This window comes from Saccostrea echinata, unplaced genomic scaffold (genome assembly GCF_033153115.1).
Source record: "Saccostrea echinata isolate AGI-Se365-2 ecotype Australia unplaced genomic scaffold, CSIRO_AGI_Sech_v1 ptg000015l, whole genome shotgun sequence".
Lineage (NCBI taxonomy): Eukaryota > Metazoa > Mollusca > Bivalvia > Ostreida > Ostreidae > Saccostrea > Saccostrea echinata.
The window spans coordinates 4,410,421-4,436,456 of NW_026889764.1; the positions used below are offsets into that span (position 1 = coordinate 4,410,421).

At 32.9% G+C, this 26,036-nt stretch overlaps 4 protein-coding genes and 1 pseudogene across 6 annotated transcripts in view; 2 read left to right on the forward strand and 3 right to left on the reverse strand.

Moving 5' to 3' along the window:
- LOC133187428 (cytosolic 10-formyltetrahydrofolate dehydrogenase-like) overlaps positions 1 to 26,036 on the forward strand; it is a 393,706-nt gene that overhangs the window by 261,780 nt on the left and 105,890 nt on the right. The window lies entirely within an intron of this gene.
- Positions 3,044 to 4,737, reverse strand: LOC133187422 (serpin B8-like). Its single transcript, XM_061322787.1, has one exon. The coding sequence runs from the start codon at positions 4,702 to 4,704 to the stop codon at positions 3,301 to 3,303; it is 1,404 nt and encodes a 467-aa protein (XP_061178771.1). The 5' UTR covers positions 4,705 to 4,737; the 3' UTR covers positions 3,044 to 3,300.
- LOC133188015 (leukocyte elastase inhibitor B-like) lies at positions 6,807 to 7,514 on the reverse strand (annotated as a pseudogene).
- On the reverse strand, positions 9,700 to 19,573 carry LOC133187423 (serpin B6-like). Of its 3 annotated transcripts, XR_009721189.1 has the most exons (4): positions 19,461 to 19,573; positions 15,062 to 15,127; positions 13,700 to 13,932; positions 9,700 to 10,165 (listed from the first exon to the last, which is right to left on the reverse strand). XR_009721189.1 is itself a non-coding variant. In XM_061322788.1 (2 exons), the coding sequence occupies exon 2, from the start codon at positions 18,952 to 18,954 to the stop codon at positions 17,611 to 17,613; it is 1,344 nt and encodes a 447-aa protein (XP_061178772.1). In that variant the 5' UTR covers positions 18,955 to 18,979; positions 19,461 to 19,559; the 3' UTR covers positions 17,327 to 17,610. The 3 variants fall into 3 exon arrangements, 1 of the variants encoding a protein (XP_061178772.1); XM_061322788.1 differs by lacking the exons at positions 9,700 to 10,165; positions 13,700 to 13,932; positions 15,062 to 15,127 and adding an exon at positions 17,327 to 18,979 and having other exon boundaries at positions 19,461 to 19,559; XR_009721188.1 differs by lacking the exons at positions 9,700 to 10,165; positions 13,700 to 13,932; positions 15,062 to 15,127 and adding an exon at positions 19,045 to 19,070.
- On the forward strand, positions 20,942 to 22,537 carry LOC133187745 (caveolin-3-like). Its single transcript, XM_061323144.1, has 2 exons — positions 20,942 to 21,159; positions 22,073 to 22,537. The coding sequence occupies exons 1-2, from the start codon at positions 21,091 to 21,093 to the stop codon at positions 22,403 to 22,405; spliced, it is 402 nt and encodes a 133-aa protein (XP_061179128.1). The 5' UTR covers positions 20,942 to 21,090; the 3' UTR covers positions 22,406 to 22,537.

Genomic DNA, 26,036 nt, shown 5'->3' on the forward strand with positions numbered 1-26,036 from the left:
AGAAAGGAACTATTGTAAATTTCTAAAACCTCTTCGATATATCTAAATGTCGAGTTGAAGGCCACAGCAACAGTTTTTTCTTCGCATGTAGAAGTTTTTGAACAAATCCCTGTTTCACAGGAATATCAAATGATCAATTTCTATGACTATACAGGCTATTGACAAGTAAGTCAATATTACAAGGGTATCAAATATCTCGTTTAAAGTCAACATTTTGTAAACATATTCAATGGTCGATACAATGACCTATTAGCAAATACAACTTGTCGATAAGCTGAATGTTGACTGATGTTTTAAATATAAATGTTTAAGCCAATTTTTACTTAATCGAATACGGTTTTACCTAATTATGAAAAAAAGGCTTAAGGAGGGTGTGACCTGTCGACAGAGGATACTTTTTCCTCCATGGCACCTGATCCAATATCTTAATTTTTCTGGGGTCTGTCATTGCACTGCTCTCAATTTGTATTACGTATTTAGATTTATAAGGATGATTCGTTTGCTATCTTCTTATTTCACAAATATTAAGGATATCCGATCCTCAGCCAGGGAGGATAACTCTTAAATTTAATATTTTATCTAAAAAGTCTCAAAATGAGGCTTGGCATTAAGATCTTTTCGAGTAGCAATTTTCATTTTTGCATCTCAATATGATTCAAGATTCTTTGAAGTCTTAGAAACTGACATTTGTACCACATAAAAGAAAAAAAAATCATTTTAGAGAAATCGAATTTCCTTTAATCTAGCATTAGATATCAATGCTTATTAGCATGATATGAAATAAGACGTGATTCGTGATGTCTAGCAATGATAACCCAAGCACATTACACTATGTACTACATAACAGAGTACTAAAATACTGTATCAGCATAAAAAAGATCAAATTTTCTTCAAATGCCTGATACCTATAATTTTTTATCCTAGAATATATTTGCTGATCAATTTTCAACTAGAAAAGGCATAGCTGGTGTTTTTATTTGCGTAAACAGAAATATATTTGAGATTTGATAATTTTCCCTATATAATATGATAAACTATAATGATGAACTTTGAAGAAATACCATGGGTAAATTCACGTTACTCTGTGAAATAAGAGACATTTTTGTGAGCTTTTTCAATTACTTAAAAGCTGATTTTTCAGAACCTGAGGATCGGAATACCTTACTAATTCAACGTGTTTCTTTGTTGTGTTATACAGATTATAACTATTGCAATCAATGCAGAAAAAAGTACATATCTAAGTAACGAAGGGTTATATATATATATATATATATATATATATATATATATATATATATATATATATATATATATATATATACATATATATATATATATATATATATATATATATATATATATATATATATATATATATATATATATATATATATATATATATATATATTTATATATATATATATATATATATATATATATATATATTAGGGATGTCAAATCGGTCAAGTTTTGATAATCGGTTACTCGGACGTTTTTCCGATCGAGTACCCGGGTACTCGGTACATGTAAAAATGTAAATACAAGTGTGTTAATTTCCTTGGGCCACGTTAAGATCTGTTAAACCCCGAAGCCGTTTTTATCACGTTTATGAAATTAATGTATATAAACATCGAGTCCAATGGAATTGATTTTTTGGTACTAAATTTTTTTTATCAAATAACAAAAGACACAATTAATACATCAAAAATTGCAAATGGTTTACAATCTTGTTTAGAATCTATTTCATCAACACAAACAGACAAAAGGGGAACAATCTGTTACACAGGTTTGTGATGATTAGACTAGCGAAAGGGAAGGAACGGACGTTGTTGGGATCGCTAGTCTAAGTTGGTTGTTTCCCGCGTATAAACTTACTATACAAACTGACTTTCAACATTATTTTGAATCTTAAGTTATTTCTAAATATATCTTCACTTTTGAAGTGGGTAGCGGCATTTCTATGTATGTCCGATTTCGCTGCCATATATTAACTGAATAATTTAAAAATGATTTGAAGATTATAAACCATACTTAATCGAATCGATGTTCACTGTAAGCAATCATTGAAGCCATCCAAAAATTAAGGACCACAAAATGTGAGAACAGCTGTGTACCAGGTGATTGGTCACTAATTACTGTATATACACAGCCACAGGCGATAACGGGTTTTTACAGGTATAAATGACGACACGCTAATAACCGTTTGCAGTTTTAAGTTGTTTTTCTTTTTTGGACAATTTTTTATAAAAAAAAATGTACTTCGAAATAAGAAAAAATACACTTCCGAGTAACCGAGTACCATTTTTAGTATTCGATACTCGGACGTTCGATCGAGTACCAGGTTAACCGGGTACTCGTTGACATCCCTAATATATATATATATATATATATATATATATATATATATATATATATATATATATATATATATATATATATATATATATATATATATATATATATATATATATATATATATTGTTTGTTCGATTTTTTGTTTGTTTGTATGTTTTTTTTTTTTTTTTTTTTTTTTTTGTTGGGGGGGGGGGGGTTAGCATGTTGAAACCTTTATATCCTGACAGTGTATAACATACCGAAGAAAGTGTTTACAATCTATGATTAAGTCGAATGCTGACTGACGTCTTGGAATTTTAATATCTAGGCCATTATTTACACCCTGAATTATCAACGGATTTTTCTGTTTGCTCGATCATGACAAGGAGCACACGAGGGGTGTGACCGGTCGACAGGGAATGATTACTCCTCCATGGCACCTGATCCCACTTTTGATGTCTTAAAAAGTCCGTGTTTGCTCTGCTTGCTATTTGTTTCAATTCAATAGACTTTTGAGCTTAATTACTATTCGTTATCTCAATATTTCATGTAAATAAATTTAATGTGTGCTATTTAGATTTTTAGATCCATTTTTTAAAGTTTTTGTTGTTAATTATATTTTTTAAGTACGCTGTTGTATAAAATCCAATCAAAATTCAATTTCCATAAAATCACCTTATAAAATTTTATTGACCATAAAAAAAATCGTTGGAGAAAAGATATACATACATATGTTAGCAACATATGTAAAAAAAATATCAGTTGTAGTTCATCACAGGAAATCTTCTGGGATATGTACATGTAGATATATTAAAGCTCAACAGTTTCATTTTCAAAACAACTAAACAAAGGCACGACCTGGATGATAAGGAATGTAATCATGATACATTTGGAGGCTGCCTATACTGCGTCAGCGTCCTCTTTATCATTCAGGAAAACAACAGATCACGAATATTTGAATAAATTTCATTCAGATGTTATGAGCATATGCTTTAAAACATATACAAACAGTACGAATATGGATTTAGACTCTTTTGACATTTTGCCTAAATCGCAAGCAATATTTGAATTACGAATCCCTTGAACAGATTTAAACTCTTTAGACATTTTGCCTAAATCGCAAGAACTATTTGAATCGCGAATCCCTTGAACACTGACAGGATTATTAAATCTTCCGGCAAATAGTATGACGTCATTTACAGTATCACGAATGAAAAAGAGGAACGGATGATCTGCTCGAAACTCTGGAGATAATTGTCTAGAAATAACGACTCCCGTGGCTGCGGCAGCTTCGGTACCTTCTTCATTGAGATCGACAAAGGCTTTATGGAAAACCTCGCTCATGAATACATCTTGATCTTTGTATATGCCTGAAAAACTAGCTCTGCTTGGGTCAAATGCTGATGGCATACCCAATGCCGATAAATAGCACTTCAACTGAAAGGAAGACTCCATTTTGAATTTTGGAAGGTACACTTCAACTTGTTGTCCTTTTAGGGTGCTCATTGCGTTTCTAAGGGTAGTCTCGGTCAAACTCCTTTCCACAGCCTCTAAACCATCCACAGCAACAGGGAGAAGAATTACCATACTTATTGTTTTACCCTCGTAGGGAAGCTCAAGGATGTCAAGCCTCAAGTCTGAAACATGACAAAATTTAAAACGGTCTATCTGGTACATCATGTCCGTTATAAATTTTGCTTTGCCATTCCTGAATTCCATTTTCTTCGTGTCCTTAGCTTCAAATTTACTGTTCCAAATTCCTTTGAAGTAGATAGCATTTACAAGAACCATTAACGTTTGGCTGCTTAATGCATCGGCTGGAATAAGATTTTGGATTTTGTTTTCTGTTTTCTGACTGACCCAGGAATTGATTTTCTTACTTGACGCTTCAGACTGGGAAAAATCCACTGATTCTACTGTTGCACTGAAATATTTGGCAGAGCTTTGTAGAAATGATTCTTCTGCTGTATACCTCGTGCTTTGGTAGATTCTATTTGCTGTATTAAGTGTGTTGTTTCCAGTAGCCTTCGAATGAAACTCTAGATACCTGCCGAATGCGGAGTAAATGTCTCTATCGAGTTTACCAAAATGAAGAGCTTGATTCATTTCTTTTAGTGTTTCTCCTCCTGCTCCCAAATGAACCATTGCAAGGGCCGTAGAAATACTAAAAGGCGAGTAGAAGATGTTGGATTCCGATGGTAACTGCTTTAAGAGATTTAACATAAATTCTTTGTTTGCTTTTGTGAAGGCTGTAGCAGTGTCCGAGTTTTGAAAGGCAGGGTCAGTTGTCGTCACTTTATGTGAAGCACAGTAAATAAGTAAAAATACAAAACATGCCGCACATCGTCGATGAAAGGAAACCCCGAGCATGGTTAAGATGTGATCTTCAATACCCAGTCCTGTCTAAAATGATTAGATCATTTAAAAAATATAGAGAAAAAAATGCCATTTTTTTTAACTGTGTAGATATTTATATATCTGTATTTATAGATAAGTGCAAAATACAATGCTTACAGGGATATCAACTTTACAGTGTTCAAGATGCATTCTATGTTTTGTATGACAGAAAGGGAAAAAAAAATTAAAAAACATACAATAAATTAAAAGACTTCTTCATTAACTGATTTTTCATCAAGATTTCATAATGCAAGAATACTAACATAATAAGTAATAATAATATAACACTATTACTAATTTTTACATAAATATTCTTATAAATTAGTTCTTTCATTGAAATAAACTATCAGCATGTAATTACTGGATTCAGAGAAGTAAGTAACCCTTATGCGGGAAATTTAAGCAACCACCTAATTTTCATTATAAGCAATGGTCTTGGCAATGCTAAAAAAATGTCGGTAATGAATAAATCACAAATATTGTCAAAAGAAAATAAATAGCTATCCCAAAAAAATGATGATAATAATAAATGTCTACTTTTAGGAGAAAATCGCTGTATTTGCCAGTTGCTAAAATAACCCGTTATACGGTAAGTTGTTTCATTAATAAATGACAGATGTACTACACCATAGTATTTTGAATGTTTTTCTAATGCGCAGCAAAGTTGTTTTCCTCAAAATATCAATTGATATGTAATTGTACCTATTTTTGTTGAGAAAAAATCGTCATGTTTTACTTACTGTCAATGGAAAAATCTACATGTAGAATATCAGAGCAGCAAGTGCAGCATTTGGACAAAACCCTCAAGCAGTCAGTTTCTCTCAATTTCACTATATATTTTCTCTCTTTAATTGATCGATCTTCATGTCTGCTGCAAGCTGTTTACGAGTTATGCTGAATCTATGCCAGTTGAGCGGCTTTGTGCAAAATGCCGAGGATGGCGGCTCTAATATGGAGTTTCACTGAGTGCATGGGGTGGAGCCTCTTATGTCAATTTAAACACATTTTGCCAATTTTATCTTTCATTCAGTTTTAGACCCCTTCGAATTCTCCACTAAAAAATCTTTTAAGACTTTATGAGTTTCTTTGGAATAGCAGCGCTGGATATAAATCTTGTCGCTGTGTAGATGTTTCCCTTGCACTCAGCGTCTGTTATCTAACAAAATTTAAATCAAAATCACTGGCCATATGCCCCCTTTTGATTTGATATCCAAGGGTAACTTTTTGACTGAATATCATTATTGTTATTTCTAGACCGTATCTCATTCTTTGCGAAAAGGAAATGACAACAATGCACAAAAGGATAATTTTGATGCTATTTCTGTTTTATTCAATTTCTGTTATCTTAAAGCAAACCTGTTCCCCTTGTTTACATGTTAAAGTCACGAATTATTGCATTGAATCCTAACTGTTTCTCCTTAAAAGGCTTCATAAGATATTATCAAAGAGTTGAGCTTCGGGATAAAATATATGTACATTCATTCAGTCATTTTCAATGAAATTATCTTTTAATCTTTTATTTGGATAATGTGACATTCAAACGAGTTCTTACGGAAGATTATAAATTGAAATGACAGATCTCATAAGCAAGTGCTAAAATTGCAACAAAATTATCCACCCCTTCCATCAGTCGACTAAAGAGGCTCAACTCTTTGCGCTATCTGACACTCTATTTTTGAGACTCCATCCTCTGCGTTTTACACCAAGCCCGATTGAGCTTGTGCTACACTATAGAGGCACCAGTCGTGGATACTGTGGGGGGGGGGCTTTGATTTTTTTTTTTTTAGAAGAGATGGTAAAAAAAATATTTTTTTTCTTACAGTTAGGGACAAGGTAGTATTTATCACCAGGGTGGGGTAGGTGCAGAGTAAATGATGAATGAAAAGTATTGGTCCCCTTCCTTAAAGAATGGGTAATGTATGTATCCCATTCTTGTTGAGTGATCTCTCCTGATATACGAAATATCTTCTAGTTTCTGAAATTAAAAATTGTTCTACGTTTCTATAATAAGTGAAGAGTAATTACTTGAATGCCAGTTTCACTATTCATTACAAGGGTTTATAAAAATCAAACTGTCATAAGTAATGATTTTGTTGACAGCTTTTTGTAACAACTTGTCCGACAAGTTTCGTAGCATCCAAAGCAGCAGGGAGAAGAATTTCCATGCTTATTGTTTACCCTCGTAGGGAAGCTCAAGGATGTCAAGCTTCAAGTCTGAAATTTGACCAAATTTGAAACGTTCCTCTGGTACATTATGTCCGTCATATATTTTGCTTTGCCATGCCTGAATTTCATTTTTTTTCCTGTGCTTTTGTTTCAAATAGACTGCTCCAGATTCCATTGAAATAGATGGCATTTACTAGAACCATTAATATTTGGCAGCATAATTGCTGGGATATAAGATCTTGGATTTTATTTTCTGTTTTCTTAATTGACGCTTCAGACTGGGAAAAATCCACTGATTCTACTGTTGCATTGAAATATTTGGCAGAGCTTTGGAGAAATGATTCTTCTGCTGTAAACCTCGTGCTTTGATAGATTCTATTTGCTGTATAAAGTTTGTTGTTTTCAGTAGCTTTCAAGAGAAATCCTAGATACGTGCTGAATGAAGAGTAAATGTTATTCATTTTGCTAAAATAAAGAGCTTGATTCATTTCTTTTAGTGGTTCTGCTCCTGCTCCAAACTTAACCATTACAAGGGCCGTAGAAGTACTATAAGGCGAGTAGAAGATGTTGGTTTCCGATGGTAGCTGCTTCAAGAGACTCAACATAAATTCTCTGTCTCTTTTGTGAAGGCTTCAGCAGTGTCCGAATTTTGAAAGGCAATCAGTTGTTGTTACTTTATATGAGGCACAGTAAACAAGTAAATTGCAAACATGTATGGTATATATGTGTTCTTTAATACCAAGTTCCCTCTAAAATGATCAGATTATAAAAATGGAGGAACATTTCCTTTTTTTAATTGAGTAGGATATGTATGTGTCCGTATTTATATATATATAAGTGTACTTTTTAATGCTTATAAGTACATCAATATTACAGAGTTCAGGATGCATTGCATGTTTTGTATAAAAGAAGGGCAGATGTAAAAAAAATAATTATAATTCACAATAAAGGTTGAGGCGCTTTTGACGTCAAATTGGATTCGGCAGTATCTCGGCGCAATGAAAAATGAAAATTTCATATACAGTACAGCTCACGAGTTTTTTCACCACACGGTGGAAAATACACGGTGTAAAATACTCCGTGTTCCACCGTGTACACGGTGTTACACGGTGTGCATATATTGCAAATACCCAAAGGGCCACGGTGGCGCACCGTGTGGATCCTCGGTGGAGCACCGTATGCTTTCAGAACTCGTTGGTTTACGGAATTTACGCCGATTTATACTGTGTTTAATTCATTGATTTAGACAATGCAATTAAACCATAAGAAAGTGTTAAGAATGATTTTACGCTCCTTTAGACATGCCGATTTTGTAGAATTATCATCGATAAAATTCACCGGTTTTTTTTTTTTATTCAACTTGTAAGTAACGAATAAACAACAAAATTAAACCTTCCAAAAGAATAGAAAAGATAAACGAAAGAAAAGAGAAGAAAAGATATTCACTGCAGCAAACAATGTTCAGTGAAAAATTTATCAATACCGATTTACGATTATTATAAAATGCGTTTATATTTATTTTAGTCTTAACTAATTCCAGGTAGTAATAGCAAAGCGTCAATTAAATTGGCCAAAAATGAGTGTTAAAGTACGTGCCTGTAATTCCAAAAGTAAAAGTCAAGGGAAAACACTTCCTAATTTCAATAAAATTTAATTTTAAATTTCAAAGTTCATTTTTTTTTCAAACTGTATAAAAGTGATTTTCTGCACCATGATTTCTGTATCATAACCAGGCCCGTAGGAAGCAATTTCAGTTTGGAGGGCACAGCCGAACATTTTTCAGTTGACAGTTGAGGGGGCACTACCCAAACTTTCCTGATAAGCACAAAAAAGTCATCAGACGTTTCTATTGAGGGGGCACGAGCATATAGTATCTATGTTTACTATAGTAGCCTATATATCGGGAAAATTATTGGGGGGTACTGCTCACCCACCCCCGCCCCCCGGTTCCTACGGCCATGTTAACGACCAACTAATGGATATAACAATTCATTATTTGTAAATTTGAATTTTAATTAAAATTATTGTGCCGTATGCAGAATATTTACTACTTCTACAGTTTGTTTTCTTGATTTCGTTATAAAATATAATGATTGATATGCAAAAACTCATATAAGTTGCTTTCATCGTATCTTACGCTCTCATTGTGGGGAAAATTCGTTGTAAGAACTCTTTATAAGATCCTGATTTGATAATTTATGAATGTATTTTTTTTTTAAAATAAAGAGAAAACAGAAAACAAAATAAAAATAACTTTTCAAATTCCATGTTCACTTTCAAATATAACCCAAAAATACATCGGTTGCTCCTTTGGGGTGATGGTTTGATGGATTTTCATATCATTGTTGCGTAGTATTTTATAATACCAGCTACATCGTTCCTGATCGTTCGTTTATGTGATATACATCAAAAGTGACACTTGTACACTTTGGAATGAATACGAAATTTGTAAAACACTCTAATCCCCCGTTTTGTGGTAAACGGTTGTGCTATTCACGCTTCATAAATCTGAAACCGTAAATTAATTGTATGAAATATTCGTGTTTGAATGCATTCATTGCATAATTTCCTTTCTTTCTTAAAAAAAAAATAATACGAGTAATTTATCTTGTCCGGAATCACTGCCTCAATATGACCCTGTATAGTGTACTTCACGTCAGACAAGGTCAGTAAAAAAATCGATTTTCATACATATGTATGTAAAAAAAAAAAAAATTCTGTTCCTATCTTACTCCATATACTCTATGTAAGCAAAAGAAAAATTAAATGGATGGTTGAAACAAACAAATCATGTTGTGTAAATACCATTTTCTTGATAAACTACATATTTCATACATATTTTGGTTTTCATATATTTTCTTTCAATTACATTTACTATACATGTACTTGTAGCATGAAACGCTCCAATTAATTCTTTACGTTTAACCCCTTTTTAAAACCATGCTTATTTTTAGACGTCTAAATATTAACATTGTACATGTACTTTCACTTTCGCGAGAGTTAATCTTTCATGCAGTTAAAATAATATATTTTTTAAAATATTTAACTTCATTCAACGTTCTGTTAATATTTAAAAAAGCTAGTATTGTCCAAATGGAAAAGAAACAAAAACCATACCAAAATATATTCTTTTGTTTCACCTTTGCTTTAAGAAATTCCGGGGAATTACTGAATTTTCAAAGTTGATGAAACAACGATTACTAACTAATTATCCCAACATGTCTCTGCCAGAAGTCCTTCCGGTCACGGAAATTACCTTAGCTGCCACCTGTTCGAAGAAGAAGAAAAATAAAATAGCATAATTACATCATTTTACTAATTCAATACTTACACAAGTTCACTGTTAATTTCCAAAGAATAATTGTGCAAAACTTACGCGGAACATATGCATCTTCTTGTCGCAGTATTACATGTACATGAACAACTTGTAATCAAATAACTTTGCGCTTGTCAAAGATTTTTTTATTTAAACATAATTTTACTCACATGAAGTGAAAGGGATTGGGCAGCAGGCATAGCCTATTTTAGCCTCTCCCTACAGCACGGTCAAGGTAAATACACTGCATAACATTAATTAAACAAACCCTTTTTTTTTTTAAATGTCAAAAAATTTTCAGGTTCGTTTCAATAAATATTTATTTAGAAAAAGCATAAATTCATTCATGCTTTTAATAAAGCAAAATTGCATTTTAAATTTGAAATACTAGTATTCTTAAAATACCCTATTCCTTTACGTTTCGGGGGCATATCATAGATCTGCTCCAGATTTCAAGTTGAAATCGGGTTTAAAAAAATCTCTGACTGATATTAAAATGTTCATATCTTTGATCAGTGTCTTAAAAGTCTCACAAATATATCTCTCTAGTTAAAATAAAAATGAGAAACAGATTGAAAAGCACACACTAAAACTTCAAAAGATAAGTTGATTGTTTATTGATTTAACTGAGTCTGAGTCCAAACGCGCTATCGAAAAACCTCGCAATTAACATAGAAATAACGTTGAACACTTGAAATTGCCGATTGTGTACGCTATCAAAAGGCCCCTATATCGGGGTTGACTATTTATACCGCCCCGCCGAGAATACTGACACTAGTATTTCAGTGACGACTGAAGAGAGAAGAGAAGACGAAGAAAGAAGAATGAAGAAAAGATCGGCATGCCGAATCGACCACTAGACAAGGCTTAAGATGATAGACCTTGACAAAGAAGGCTTCAACAATTCTAGCATCGCCAGAATTTTAAGAGAAAAACAGAATGTTGAAGTTTCTCGTCTCCTACTGGGTGAATAAGTACCAGATTGGTTTGTTTTGGTGACATAGATGCTTCTGTGCCACCAAAAGAACGTAGATTTACGTCGGCAACTGAAACCGATAAAGACATGGTTTTACAACAATACCTTGAAAAAAAACCCCACATTTTCAAGCACTCAGATGCAGCGTGAATTAAAAGCAGTCGGTTCCAGAATCAGCTTAGCCACGACAAGACGGGTGATAGCTGCCTCTTAGCTCACCAACAGAGGTACTAGTATACGCTATGACCAGATGGTAAGGGACGTCAACAAAATCAAGCGAGTGGCCTTCTTCTGTGAACAGTTGTTAGTAACCAATGAAAAGTTCAATGACGTCATCTTTTTTCATGAGTGTTTCATACAGCTGAAGCCAAACAAAGTAACCTCGTACCGTCAATTAGGGTTCCTTGCACAAACCATACCCAAACCAAAACATCCACTGAAGCTGCATGTCAAGGGCGCCATCTCAGAAAGAGGGCCTTCGCCTCTGGTAATTTTTGAGGGAATCATGGTTACTGAGTTTTTTGTTGACAACATCCTTAGAGACAATTTAGTTCCTTTCATTCAAGACACATTTCCTAATGGCCATCGTTTTCAACAGGACAACGATCCAAAGCATACTTCTAAGCGGGCTAAGGCATTCATGGCTGAGAATTGCATTAACTGGTGGCGAGACTGGTCTTCAGAGAGCCACGACTTGAATCCTATAGAAATGTTGTGGAAACAAATGAAAGGTATATTGGAGTTGAAGACTTGCATACACAAGATGAACTTGTCCGTTGCATCCATTCTTTTTGGGAGAAAAAAAAACCCTGAGCAGTGCTCGAAATACATTGAACACAACTTCAAAGTTGTTCCCGTGTGCATTCATCTGAAAGGTGCGACAACCCTAAGCAGCTGTTTAGAGGGGATCAATCCTTTGGGAAAGATATCAATTACTTCCACCAGAAACTTTTGAATGAAACCTAACTATAAAGTTACGAGTTAAAAGAAAAAAGGCCCGTTCCAGAGCCAATAAATCATTCGAAAAGATTAAAGCTATACATACTTGTATTAGCGTGTTCATGTACTCGTAAAAGCAGTACTGCAGTGACTGAATATTTATGCAAATGATTTCAATATTTTAGGGGTGGTGGAATCTAATGATAAGTCTTAATACCTAAACATCAGCTTTGTTTAGACCAGAGAGGTGATAAATAACTCTTTAGTGTTGTTTATGCCCCCTTTTTTTATCTGACTAATATTTACGACTCCCTGTACAGTAAAAGTAATGTTACCTCGGTTTGTGCCTCAAGTATAAAAATATCCTTCTTATTTCAAAATATAAATCTGTGTTATAATCACTACATTTAAAAATGTTCTGAGATGGCATTACTTCAATTTTGCAGTACTGTATAGTGGGAAAATAACTCGCAGTGTTAATTTTCGCTATATTCACGGTGTTAATAAATACATGAATTCAAGAAACAGTGAATAAGTTTTCAATGACCTCCATGTTTTATTTGGAAATTTGAGAATAGACTACGATAGGTATATATACCTGCAGTACATGGTCATTTCAGTAATTAGGAGTAGTACCTGTCATTCAATTATCTTAATTATCACGCTTTACTTTAATTCAACTCAGCATATAATACCCTATATTTCTTAAAAAGCTTTTTTAATAGCCAACGCTACATGTTTCATCAATCAAAACACGTGGGTCATGGGATTTGATTACCCGTGCGTAACTGATGCTACCACTTGTATTTGTTACCTGCATTATCACTGCGTATTAGTTTTTATCGATATTTTGGTTTTAAGAAAGCATTCAAATAACTATCGAATTTGCTGAAGATGTGAAAGGATATTATTTCGTAGACCTACATTAATTAACATATTTATTACCGTCCAGTGGTTTTTATCGCTTCGGGTAGAAGATCTTGGGGTGTACATGCACTCATCGTAATAGCATATAGGAAAGTCATTCGACGTTTTTAATAACTGCACTTTCTTTTAAATTAATCGTCAATTAATTATAAAATCTAACTATTTTGTACAAATCTACCCTGTTGTTCGTGAAGTGAATACATAACTCTGATTAATGTCGTTCTAGCTATGCTATGGATTTAACAGATATAGACAAGGGAGGTAACTTTTATTATATAACATTTCCGCGAATTCAACAAACCGCGATCGTGTCCGAGGAGAGAAAAACGTGAAAATTACAACCCGTGAAATTAATTCCCTATACAGTATTTAAAAGTTGTCAGTTATATTTCTTGCTTTAAATAAACATGCAATTAAAGGGGGGGGGGGGGCTATCCTAAATGTTTCCAAAGAAAAAACTGAAAGAATGTTCCGTTACATGTATTAATGAAAACATCAATGCTTTAATTCTTCAAGCAAAATAAAAAATAAAATAAAAAAATTACGAATTACATCAATTAGATGCTTTAAAATGGCTGTGGTTGAAGGAAAAGAGAAAATTTTAGGAGTCTTAGGGTAATCTAATATAGTTAAGAATACCATACCTTTGTCTTCTTTGTGTCGTCTTCGGTTGTCTTTTCTTGGAAGGTTCTCTCTGCGGTGGTGGTGTTGGGGACCGCGGTGACGATGGCGGTGTCGGAGATAGTGGAGATGATGAGCTTTGTCTCTCGATCATAAGGGTCCTCATCTCTTCTTCTGTACCGGATACTAGAATTCTAGCTCTGTCTTTCTCACGAAGGCGGCCCCACTGCACAACATAAATTCCCTGGAGCCGGACCTATAAGTTATATTAATATAAATATGAAACCAAAAAAAACAAAACATACAATTCATGTATATATGCATTCTTGAGGAAGATTGATACAATCAATTTTGTTTAAGTTTTGCATACCACATTAGATGATTTTTATGCATTCTATTGATCATTCTGGTTCTTTTGATATAGGAAAGGGAAATATTTTTCCGGTATTGTGTTTTAATTTACTAAAATATGCCTTGAAACAATTCTGGACGAATCATTTGGTAAAAAATATTATATTTTGTCACACGTTTTCTATAAATATGCTATTTGCTATTTCTGGATCATCGCTACACGATTATAAAAATTTATTTGAGTGTATTTTGACTCAAAGAAACGAGCAAACATTTGTAAAAAGTGGAGGAAAGACCCAAAGACTATATATTGATGTTTTCAAAAATTATATAGATATTTGTGTAAATGCTGTGCTTCATTGCCATTTAAAACCCAGTTAGCGTATATAGCAATGATAGTACAGTAGTGTACCTACCTGTTCATGACCTTGAGGAGTAGATATATGCGATCCTCGTTTGTGGCGTTTATTATTTTTATTTTTAAAAGATACAATCTACTCATGTGTCAATTTAATTTTATTTGCTGATTAATTTTCAGAATTTTAAAATAAATTTAAAATTTTGTTGCACCGAGATCAAAAACATTTACATTTATTCTAATCTACTAAAAACTTTATGCATTTTCTTTATTTTAACTACTAAGTATACCCTTTAATTTGATAGCTGTTTATTAATTGAAGTGTTATATAATGTAATTGTAACTGATAATATTAGTAAACTTAAATATTACATGTTTAGGTATTTCAATGTAATGTAACATTTTCCTATTCTGCGTAGCTTTCGTATAATGTGCCCATCTATGGTCAGCCGACCATTTAAGAAATAAATTGTTTCTACATAACTTGTACATGTAGTTTCTTGAAAGTACTGCTGCTTTAAAAAGAATTCAAGTTAATAGGCCGTTGTTGAAATATGTGAGTCCTTTACCAAGTGTTTTATGTATTTATTAAGTATGCTCTCGATGTCAGGAAAGCAACAACACTTTTCAAGTTACGGAATATTTCCTTTATGTATGTTTTAAAAAATTTCAAGACCTATTGAGTGGATGCCCTTGCGTTAAGGTGTTTTATTGATGCACCTCGATGCACAACATGCCAACCCTGTAAACAAAAAAAACGGTAGAATTAATTCAGTACATTCTCTCGATGGCTACTCAATGGCACTTAACAAAGATTTCACATTGGTATTAATGATCTTTAAAACATCTGTAAATAATATTCTGTTTAAGGATATCCGATCCTCAGATAGGAACAATAACTCTTAAATCTATTATTTCAATTTATAAAGCCTCAAAATGAAGCTTGAAATTGAAATATTTTCTTGCAACAATTTTCATTTTATACATCTCAAAATGATGTAAGATTCTTTGAAGACTTAGAGATGATATCATAAAAAGTTGACATTGTACCCCACAAAAGTACAAAAATAAATTCATTTTTAGAGAAATCAAATTTCCTCTAATCCAGCATTAGATCCTAATGCTTGTTAGCTGATATAAAATTAGAAGTGATCTGGGATGTCTTGCAATGATTACACAAACTTTTTACACTATGTATTTTATAACAATTGAAGTAATTAGAAGAACTAAAATACTGTATGTGTGTAAAACATGCAATTTTCTCCAAATACCTGGATATCTATAATTTGGAATCCAGTAATATATTTGTTGATCAGTTTTCAATTAGAAAATCCATAGCTGGTGCTTTTATTTACATTTACTGAAAATATATTTGAGATTTGATAATTTTCCCTATATAATATGAAAAACTTCACTGATGAACTTTGAAGGAATACCATGGGTAAATAGACATTATCCTGAGAAATCCAAGACATTTTTGTGAGCATTTTCAATTATTGAAAAGCTGATTTTCAGAACCTGAGGATCGGACTGCCTTAATAACAAAATGCATTTTTCACTGTTTAAAAATTCATTGGTCCGCCTATCACTGCACATAAAATGCGGCAAAATTTGCATATGGACGTCATGTCGACAAGTGCATTGCTATCAGTGACCTGTTTATATCTTGCTGTATGGGATCTAACAAGCGAAAAAAATGAATGCAGTATAGTATAGAACGCGTATAGTCAATAAAATATCCAAATACTAAACAAATATGGGGTATGAATCCATGATCTTCCGATCACGGAGCGTCGTGGTTCCAAACCCCAGCTGCAACTGACCTAAGTCAATAAAAAATAGGTAGTAACGAGCTGTTTCTTCGCCAAGCGCTCGGCACTTTAATTTGAAGTAAAAGTTTTGGGTCTTACGGATGAGACCTTGAATTTTCTTTAATAAATTCTGGTTCATAGGAATATGAAAACAGGTCGACACAATTAGTACCCATCAATCCTCTAACAGTTTTTAGAGGACCTGGTTTCAAAAGATCACATAGATATTGTTATTGAGAGACTCCTGCATCTTTTTAATATCAACTTCAGAGTACTTGTATGTAGAATCAGAAAGAACTTTCCTCTAGTTAACTCTTTGATTTTCCATGATGTTAACTTTGATTTATTTGATTTTTGAATGTTTGGTTTTATTTTCTTTGAAAAATGTTTTAATCCTTTGATAATATTTTTATTTTATTTTCTATGAAAAACCAATATTGCTATTTCAGCTATTAATTACTTTTTAACTAGATGGATCTAGTAATTCATATCTCGATTACTGTAGATCACAAAATTTTCGCAACAATTTTTAAAATTTCGCGAGATGGCCCTTCGGTATTTTAAAGCGAGACATTATTTTCATGAATCTTTTGCAGTACAAATATACGCGAGAATTAAATTTTTGCGAGTAGTAAGTATGGCGTAATTTCTCGAAAATAAAGTTCTCGCAAAACAAAAAAAAAGATCTACACTATATAATATTTTACATCTTGCTATTACATTCAGATATAAATTATAAAATGTTTTTCTTTATTGTGCTATACAGATTATAATTGTTGCAATCATTGCAAAAAAAAAATTACATAACTCATCAAAGACGTGTTTTTTTTTTTTTTGTTTTTTTGTTTTTTTTGTATTTTATGGGGCACTGTTGAAACAGTAACACCCTATAACTAAAAGGTTTTTTTTTTGGGCAAATGAATTTGAAGAATTCATGTTTGCTAACGTGTGCTGTTCATCTTTTTTAGATTCATTTATAGATTAATATATAATATTTTGTGTAGTCAATAACATGTAAATATTGTTCAAGTAATCTTTGTATGAAAATGAGATGGGTTTTTTTATGTTAAGAATATATATTTACAGTAACATAATAACACCGCCGCATGTTAAAGAAATCTTCATAAAAACACACTTTATAAAACTTTATTAGATAAAAAAAAATACGGTAGAGAAGATACATACATGTAATGTTAGCAAATAAAGTAAAAGCTATACTTTAATTTATCACTGATGATCCATTGGCTTATGTAAATATACACACTTCAGTTTCATTTATGAAACGACTAAACACAGGTAAGACTTGGTTGACTAGAAACAAAAGTCATGATACATGTACATATTGAGGCTGCCACTACTGCACAGTGTCTCCGTTATCATTCAGGCAAATTACAAACTTTGGTAAGTATATTTTTCATGTAGATCTTCTGAGCATATGATTTAAAACATATACAAACAGAATAAACATGCAATTAATCTCTTTTGACATTTTGCCTAAATCGCAGGCACCATTCGAGTCGCGAATACCTTGAACATTGACTGGATCATAAAATCTTCCGGCAAATAGTATGACGTCATTTACAGTATCACGAATGAAAAAGAGAAACGGATGATCTGCTCGAAACTCCGGAGGGAATCGGATGGATGTCAAAGTTATAACGACTCCCGTGGCTGCGGCAGCTTCAGTGCCTTCTTCATTGACATCGACAAAGGCTTTATGAAAAACCTCGCTCATAAATACATCTTGGTCTTTATATATGCCTGAAAAATTAGCTCTGTTTGGGTCAAAAGCTGATAGCATACCCAGTGCCGATAAATAAGATTTCAATTGAAAGGCAGACTCTATTTTGAATTTCGGAAGATACACTTTAACTTCTTGCTCTGATAGGTTATTCAGTGCGTTTTTAAGAACAGTTTCGGTCAAACTCTGTTCCATAGCCTCCAAGCCATCCACAGCAGTAGGGAGAAGAATGACCATAGTTATTGTTTTACCCTCGTAGGGAAGCTCAAGGATATCAAACTTCAAATCTGAAACATGTGAAAAATTAAAATATTCCTTCTGGTACATCATGTCCGTCATATATTTTGCTTTGCCATTCCTGAATTCCATTTTTTTCGTGTGCCTAGTTTCAAAAGGACTGTTCCAGATTCCTTTGAAGTAGATGGCATTTACTAGAACCATTAATGTTTGGCTGCTTAACGCACTTGCTGGGATAAGATCTTGGATTTTGTTTTCTGTTTTCTGACTTACCCATGAATTGATTTTCTTACTTGACGCTTCAGACTGGGAAAAATCCACTGATTCTACTGTTGCATTGAAATATTTGGCACAGCTTTGGAGAAATGATTCTTCTGCTGTGAACCTCATGCTTTGGTAAATTCTGTTTGCTGTATTAAGTGTGTTGTTTCCAGTAGCCTTCGAAAGAAATCCTAGATACGTGCTGAATGAAGAGTAAATGTTATCCATTTTGCCAAAATGAAGAGCTTGATTCATTTCTTTTAGTGTTTCTCCTCCTGCTCCCAAATGAACCATTGCAAGGGCCGTAGAAATACTAAAAGGCGAGTAGAAGATGTTGGTTTCAGATGGTAACTGCTTTAAGAGACTCAACATAAATTCTCTGTTAGCTTTTGTGAAGGCTGCAGCAGTGTCCGAATTTTGAAAAGCAGGGTCAGTTGTCGTTACTTTATGTGAGGCACAGTAAATAAGTAAAAATACAAAACATGCCGCACATCTTCGATGATAGGAAACACCGAGCATGGTGTTCTTCAATACCAAGTCCCGTCTAAAATGATCACATTATTAAAAAAATAGACGAATATTTCCTTGTTTTTCTTGTTTTAATGTGCAATGTGTTCTTCAATACCAAGTCCCGTCTAAAATGATCACATTATTAAAAAAATAGACGAATATTTCCTTGTTTTTCTTGTTTTAATTGTTAAGGATATTTATATTTCCGTATTTATATATATACGCGCAATGGTTACAAGGATATGGACGTTACACTCTTCAAGTTTGTATGAAAGAAAGGGCAGATATAAACAAAATATTTTACAAAACACAATAAATTTAATAAATACATAATTAACTAATTTTTCGTCAGTATTTCATTATTTCACAAAACATTTTAATCATCATGACAGATATACTATACCATAGTATTTTGGAATGTTCGTTATTGCGCAGAAAAGGCTGATTTCCTCAAAAGATCAATTAATATGAAAGCTCATTTACTATGCTGAGAAGAATCGTTATGCTTTACTTACTGTCAATGCAGAAATCTACACGAAGAATATCAAGTTCAGCATTTGGACAAAACCCTCAAGCAGACATTTCTCGTTAATGTCACGATATATTTTATGTACATCTCATTAGTTGATCTAGATCTTCTCGTCTGCCGCAAGGGGTTCACGACAGGGTTAAGCAGGATCTATGCCAGTTGCGTTTGTGCTTACACTATAGAGTCCCTAGTGGCGGATCGTAAAGTAGGGTGGGGTGGGGTTGATTGTGTTTTCTTTTTAAAAGTAAAAAGATTATATTCTTCTTACAGTTAGGGACAAGGCAGTATTTATCATTTATATAAATTTATAAATTTAGACCTTTACTTTGCACTTAGGACCATTGAGCAGTGAGGGATCTTTATCGTGCCAACACCTGTCGTGATACGAGGCCTGAATTGTTAAGGTCAAGTCACTCTATCTTTAAGTTGCCGAACACTTGGCTAAGGAACAGTTGCTACTTATTTTTTTTACCGAATTAGGGGAGTCGCTGCCGGGGTTTGAACCTACGACCTTCCGATCACGTTTAGAGTGAAGACAAATTAATCAATATAGTTACATGCAATGATATATAACACATCAATTCCTCTTATTGAGCATAAGCCATTTAGAGGGGTTGGGCACATGACTTCCACAGTTTGGCATAGAGACTTTATTCAGTCGAAGAATTGCTCTTTTTTTCTTTTCAGAACTAAATGTTTGGGAATTTCAAATGTAATTTGGATTACATGAAATCTTAAAATGAATAAAAGTTAAATGAAGAATAAGAACCTTATTTCATTTAAAAATCACGGGAAGATTTGGTATTCATGTACCTCTGAGCACTTTGGTTAAAACTTTGAAAATCTAATTTGGAAATAGTCAAGAATTCTTAGTGGTACTTTTTCAAAATAATAGAGTTTCTGAAATTGTTTGAAGACTTCAATTTTCATTGAAAGCGTGCATCATCACGTTAAACATATTAATTCTCATTCATAATGTACTTAAATCTATTCAAACTGTACACGTAATAAAGCGTAACTTTTTTTATTTAAACTTTTACGATTTCAATAAACACTTAACAGAGCCTAACTTGGTACCTGACATAATGTAAAAGAATATGTCCGGTGCTGAGGTGCCTTTTAATCCGCAATGAGCATGTGACTCGGAATCTCAGATTCTGAGATTATCTACAATAACCATTCATTTAAGTCGTCTATTCTGATCATGCAAAGGGATGCTGATGTACCAATTCCTCACAAGGTGACTGAGGAGTAAGAATGGTTGAGGGAAAAAGAAAAAGATGGTATAAGAATTCTAACCAAGAAATTAAAATACACTGTATTCATTACAAATTATTGATAGAATGAAGTCTGTATTTTAAACACAAATTTTAAACGTGTGCCGCAATACGCCTGGAATACTTATTTGATGAAAAGTAATAAAATTGGAGATATCATCAACCACGTTACATTAAAATGATATCCTTAACGACAAAACTTTGAAAATTTGTTGATGGTGTCGTTACTATGATTTAAGAAAAACAAATATTTAATGCAACATTTTCTATCTGAGGCTACATTACAGGAGGACTGGGACGGAGCCCTCAAACGTAAGAGAAAAGAAGCAAAGTAGGAAAATGTCACAGCAAACAAAGGAATTAGATATGGTCGATCGAGATCCTAACCAAATCAATTCACATGTCAAGGTCAGTTTTCTGTTAAACATTTTTTTTAAAGAAGTTTGTTTCTAAAGTAAAATTAAAAAAATAAGTCAAATTGATTTCATTTTTTAGGGTTTATTTCTTAAAATATTTTCCTCGTGTGTCGTAGAAATAAATTTTTAAAAAGAAAATGGAGTAAAAAAAGTATTAAAATTAGATTGACTTAAGAACCCTCTATAAACAAAAGGAAATTGTTCTGTTTTTTTTTTTTTTTTTTTTTAAATCTTTAACCATTGAGAAAAAGGATATTTTATACAAGTCTAAAATTTGAGCTCATCAAATTGATTTTTAACACTGAGTGCATGGCATTATCCCCCCCCCCCCCCCAGGAAAATGTTTAAAGACAGCTATTGATGAATAGAAATCACTATTGTTTACTTAAGTGGGAAAAATACAGCTAAACTCGGTTATAAGGAAGTCCATGGAATTTTGATTTCTCATAACCGAGATTCTGCATATCCGGATAAGGAGTATATAATGTAAAGTCATATACGGGATTTAAAAAATGCATATCACCGAGAATTCTTTTTAAAGCAAGTTCTTTATAAAAGAATTCTACTATCCATGCAAATAAGGTTTTCAGTCTAGTTATCTTGGCCTATTAAAATGCTAATATGTTTGAATTGATTAAAATTAACCAATACAATTAATGTCGATTTCAATGGATTTGATCTTAAATCATAGTTATCACTTTGACTAAATAAAATTTAAAAGAAGCATAATTCATTGGTGTTAAGTATATACGTTGTAGTCGAATTTGAATCCTCTAAAGAATTCTTGGGCTAGCATATTTTTATCTCAACAAATCACAGAATAACTAAATATCGTATTTAAATACGCTATGAAATAATGTTTTTTTCTAGATTTATTGTTAAAGCATTCATATTTCGTGTTTTAGGTGGCATTTGAGGACGTGTTGGCCGAGCCGGATGGTGCACACAGTATTGACTGTGTCTGGAACCTCAGCTACTTTTGCTTTAACTGCGGTAAAAACTGCTGTTATAAGTTTATGACCACACTCTGTGGGATTTTCATTGCCCTATACTGGGGATGTGAGTTTGCCTGCATCACCTTTGATCAAGTCTGGTGTATCACACCCTCCCTCCGAATCTTTAGCATCTACATGGGGTGTGCTCAAAAATACTTCGGAACGTGCGTCTCCTGTTGTTTGGCGCCAATTTGTGAAACGAGTGGACTGTTTTTTAGCAGCATAACTGTAAAAAATACTTAAGTTTAAGAGTGACTATGATATATGTGAACAAAACATTTTATTTATTTTTAAAGCATTTATAATTGATAATTTAATTCCCTGTATTGTTATAAACCCCTTTCGTTTTTAGACAAAAATACAGATTGTACTTTTTTTTTATGTTGTCACTTAATCAGATCTGTAGGATCGATTGTCATTCTTCTTCTTCCGGAGTATGAGTCATGAGTTGCTCGAACTCCAAAGTTTTTGGGTTTACCTAAGTCAATTGTGGTTTCTTAAACCTTTCAATAGAATTGAAGCTTCAAGTCAACTAAAACTTTATCTATATTATTAACGATAAGATCACTGTACTGTGATAAAAATTGTTAAAACCTATTCATGGAAAACCGAATGCATTTGAGGTTTGTAGGGATAAAAGTAAATAATACAAGTCATTATAATAAAACTCGAGTTAAGAAAAAAAGCAAATTAAAAGTATCCTCATTTTCATTATTAATATATGAGTAAAGAATTTACCCGAAATGAAGTTATGAAATCTATTGCTGTGTTATAAGTTCTTATTAAAATAGCTAAAAGAAACACTCGAATTTCGTACATTTTACAATTATCTATGGCTAACTGGGAATAGAACTATTAGCTTTTTATCATGCAAAGCAATACAAAATAATAGACCATTATCTGCTGCATAGTGACACATTAATGTCTGTTTGTAAAATGTTAATAATTTGAGGTCTGAATATAAAAAAGGAAAATAAAACTTAAGCCTCGGTCTAAACACTAGCCAAACCTTGGACAAATAACTACAGTGATGACAAAAATAGAACTAAAAGAATACTGGTACACATACAACTATGTACGAGGGGTTATCAAAAAGTTCGTGGACAGATTCGATAAAATTAATACTATGCAGTTGGTGCTTATAAAATTTATAAGGAACATAAAATAACAAAGGTTTAAGAATTGTTGAAAAATTTTAGCTTGGTACTTTAATAATTTGCCAAATAATCAAGAAATATAAAAGACATCATATCATCACCCGGTGCTGTCACCGTTGAAGTCATAACGTCCGATCATGTCATTGTTTCTCAACGTCCGCTCGCTCTGCATCGAAACCATTTTCTTGATGAGGTTCCCTGGAGTTAAGTAAAGACTGAAACCAGTCTCGTTATATGACATTATAATGTCATGAACAGGTAATAAGAAACAGGTAATATTATAAATGGATCTAAACATTTGGAAAAATACTCATTTGATTATGCCAGCATAATTTGCTTGTCGGAGTTCCATGTCACATCCCCACTTGAACAACTTTTTGACGTGCCTGACTTATTACACTGGGAATACAAATCGACAATCGCTTCTCTTCCTTCTGAATCATTTTCGGCATTTTAGAAACAGGTACTCGGATGCATTTTATTTCTCTGTAGCCTATTTTAACAGCCAGTTTATCCAGGAGCAAAACTTTACGAAATAGGGGGAAAAGACAACCCTCCCCTTCTGACGTCATTTTCAACCCCTCAATTGTTTGGACATTCCATATAAATAGCCTTTTCACGAAAACTGCGGTACTAATCTTTTGCAGGGCAAAATAACAACATTTGGCGAAGTTTTTGATGACAGATAATTAAATGACGTATATTAAACAATTACTTTTACGTCATATTTCACCAAAATATATCACTTTGCCCTGTAAAAGAGCATTACCGCAGTTATTAGACTTTCACGATAAAGTAAAAGTAAAAGTAATTGTTTAATATACGTCATTTAATTATCTGTCATCAAAACCTTCAACAAATGTTGTTATTTTGCCCTGCAAAAGATTACTACCGCAGTTAAAAGGGCTAATAATATTTCATAAAAATTAAAGAATGATGTAAAAATTGCTACAGAACAATTTTTTTAATACCACATGAGTGAATAAGCATGATTGTTGAACGACAAATGCTTATTTCAATAGAATTTTTCTACGTTAGACTCAAGTAGAAAAAAAGTCGTATTTTGAGGTTGCGCCGCCTGGTCATACCATTGCTCACTAAAACATATACAATTTATTAAAAATAAGATTTATGAGTTTTAGTTTATTTCATAGTTAGGAAAGATGATGCCCACTAAATGTTTAAAATTCATAGACATACCTATATGCAACTGAATTTCGAAATGTTTCACTCAGGAAGATAAATAAAGTAATTGTCGGTATATAAATTTTCTATTATTCTCTCACTTATTCAACCAAAAAAATCCGTTATTCATTCTTTTGAGATGAACTGTTTTGTCATTGCTCCATGCTTATTTCGAGATCAAATACAAGTATGTTTGCGTATTTTCGGGAATATTCATGTTTGCTCTGTGTTTCTGTGTCAATTCAAAAACGGATAAAAGGAAACATACCCGCACACTTAATTAACGTTTATGCACATTAACATACCTTTTTGTAAATCTTATTTTGACACTGAATTATGAATTATAAGGGTTTTTTTTTCTTTTTTTAAGCGTCAATATTCAAAAAAATTTCATTTTTGTTTTTTTCGTAAAACAATTTGGCACTTGATCAGTCAAAAAGTGCAATAAAAACTTCAAATAGTGACATTAAGAATGGTCTTTATGCGAGCATTGATTTTCAGTGTGTTTCGGAGATTTAACAACACGTGAAGGTGTCGGAATAAGCATTGTCACCGTAGATTTGCATTTGCTAGTAAATATATCCTGAAGAGTATTATATTACCAACTGCATAGTTTGAATAAAATTACAGCGGCGAATACCTTAACAAAGCAGTGTATCAAATGGTAGTTTCTTTAAATTAATTGTTTGTTTGTTTGTTACATTCGAGAACTTTTCAGTACTCATTTTGAGACGCCACAATGCGGTGGAGACTACAAATTTTGACCTGTACTCAGCACTTAAGGCCTTTGAGCAGTGAGGGATCTGTTTAATGCCAGCACCATCTGAGCCACGGGACTTCGGTTTATAAGGTCTCATCCGAAGGACCGGTCTCCACCTCAAACAGCGGATTCAAATCCGGATCAACTCCTTACTCCGCGACTCTAGAGCAAATTACATTGGTATTCTTGTTGACGTAAAAATTGTGTTTTGGTAAATTATATTCCCACTGCATGAAGATGTGAAAGGTGCATATGAAGATAACAAATAATCATCGATCCTATTATACAAATCATAACACACATCAATGTGAACTGACACTTAATTCTCTGTGTTTAATCTTCCTGACCACAAAAAATACTTCTTCTTTTTTTTTTAAATCAATTTATATAAAAACCATAAAGTGGCAAGCCAATTTACTATTTTTATACAAAAAAAATTACCTTAAAAGTATCTATTTTTTTTAATAGATGGTAAAACGGCTTGCCCTAATGGGATTTATTTTCAAACTTGCATTTAACATTTCAAAAATGACAGTTATCAGTCATTATGAACTCGTATAAATATAGACTTTATAAGAGCTTTGAAAATTAACTGATTAAATAAAAAAAACAATGATTTGGTCTACGTCACCACTAAGAAATAAAATCCAAAACTCGGATAATTTTTAACCTTTAGTACGATTAAAGCATTTTCATGACAAGGGGCTTGCAGCAAGTGTGACCGGTCGACAGAGGATGCTTACTACTCCTTAGCACCTGATCCCACCTCTGA

Excerpts from the sequence above, each read along its gene's own strand:
- LOC133187422 (XM_061322787.1), bottom strand. The coding sequence starts at position 4,704 with ATGCTCGGGGTTTCCTTTCATCGACGATGTGCGGCATGTTTTGTATTT.
- LOC133187423 (XM_061322788.1), bottom strand. The coding sequence starts at position 18,954 with ATGCTCGGTGTTTCCTATCATCGAAGATGTGCGGCATGTTTTGTATTT.
- LOC133187745 (XM_061323144.1), top strand. The coding sequence starts at position 21,091 with ATGTCACAGCAAACAAAGGAATTAGATATGGTCGATCGAGATCCTAAC. Across the intron at positions 21,160-22,072 it reads AAATCAATTCACATGTCAAG|GTGGCATTTGAGGACGTGTT; the intron begins GTCAGTTTTCTG and ends TTCGTGTTTTAG.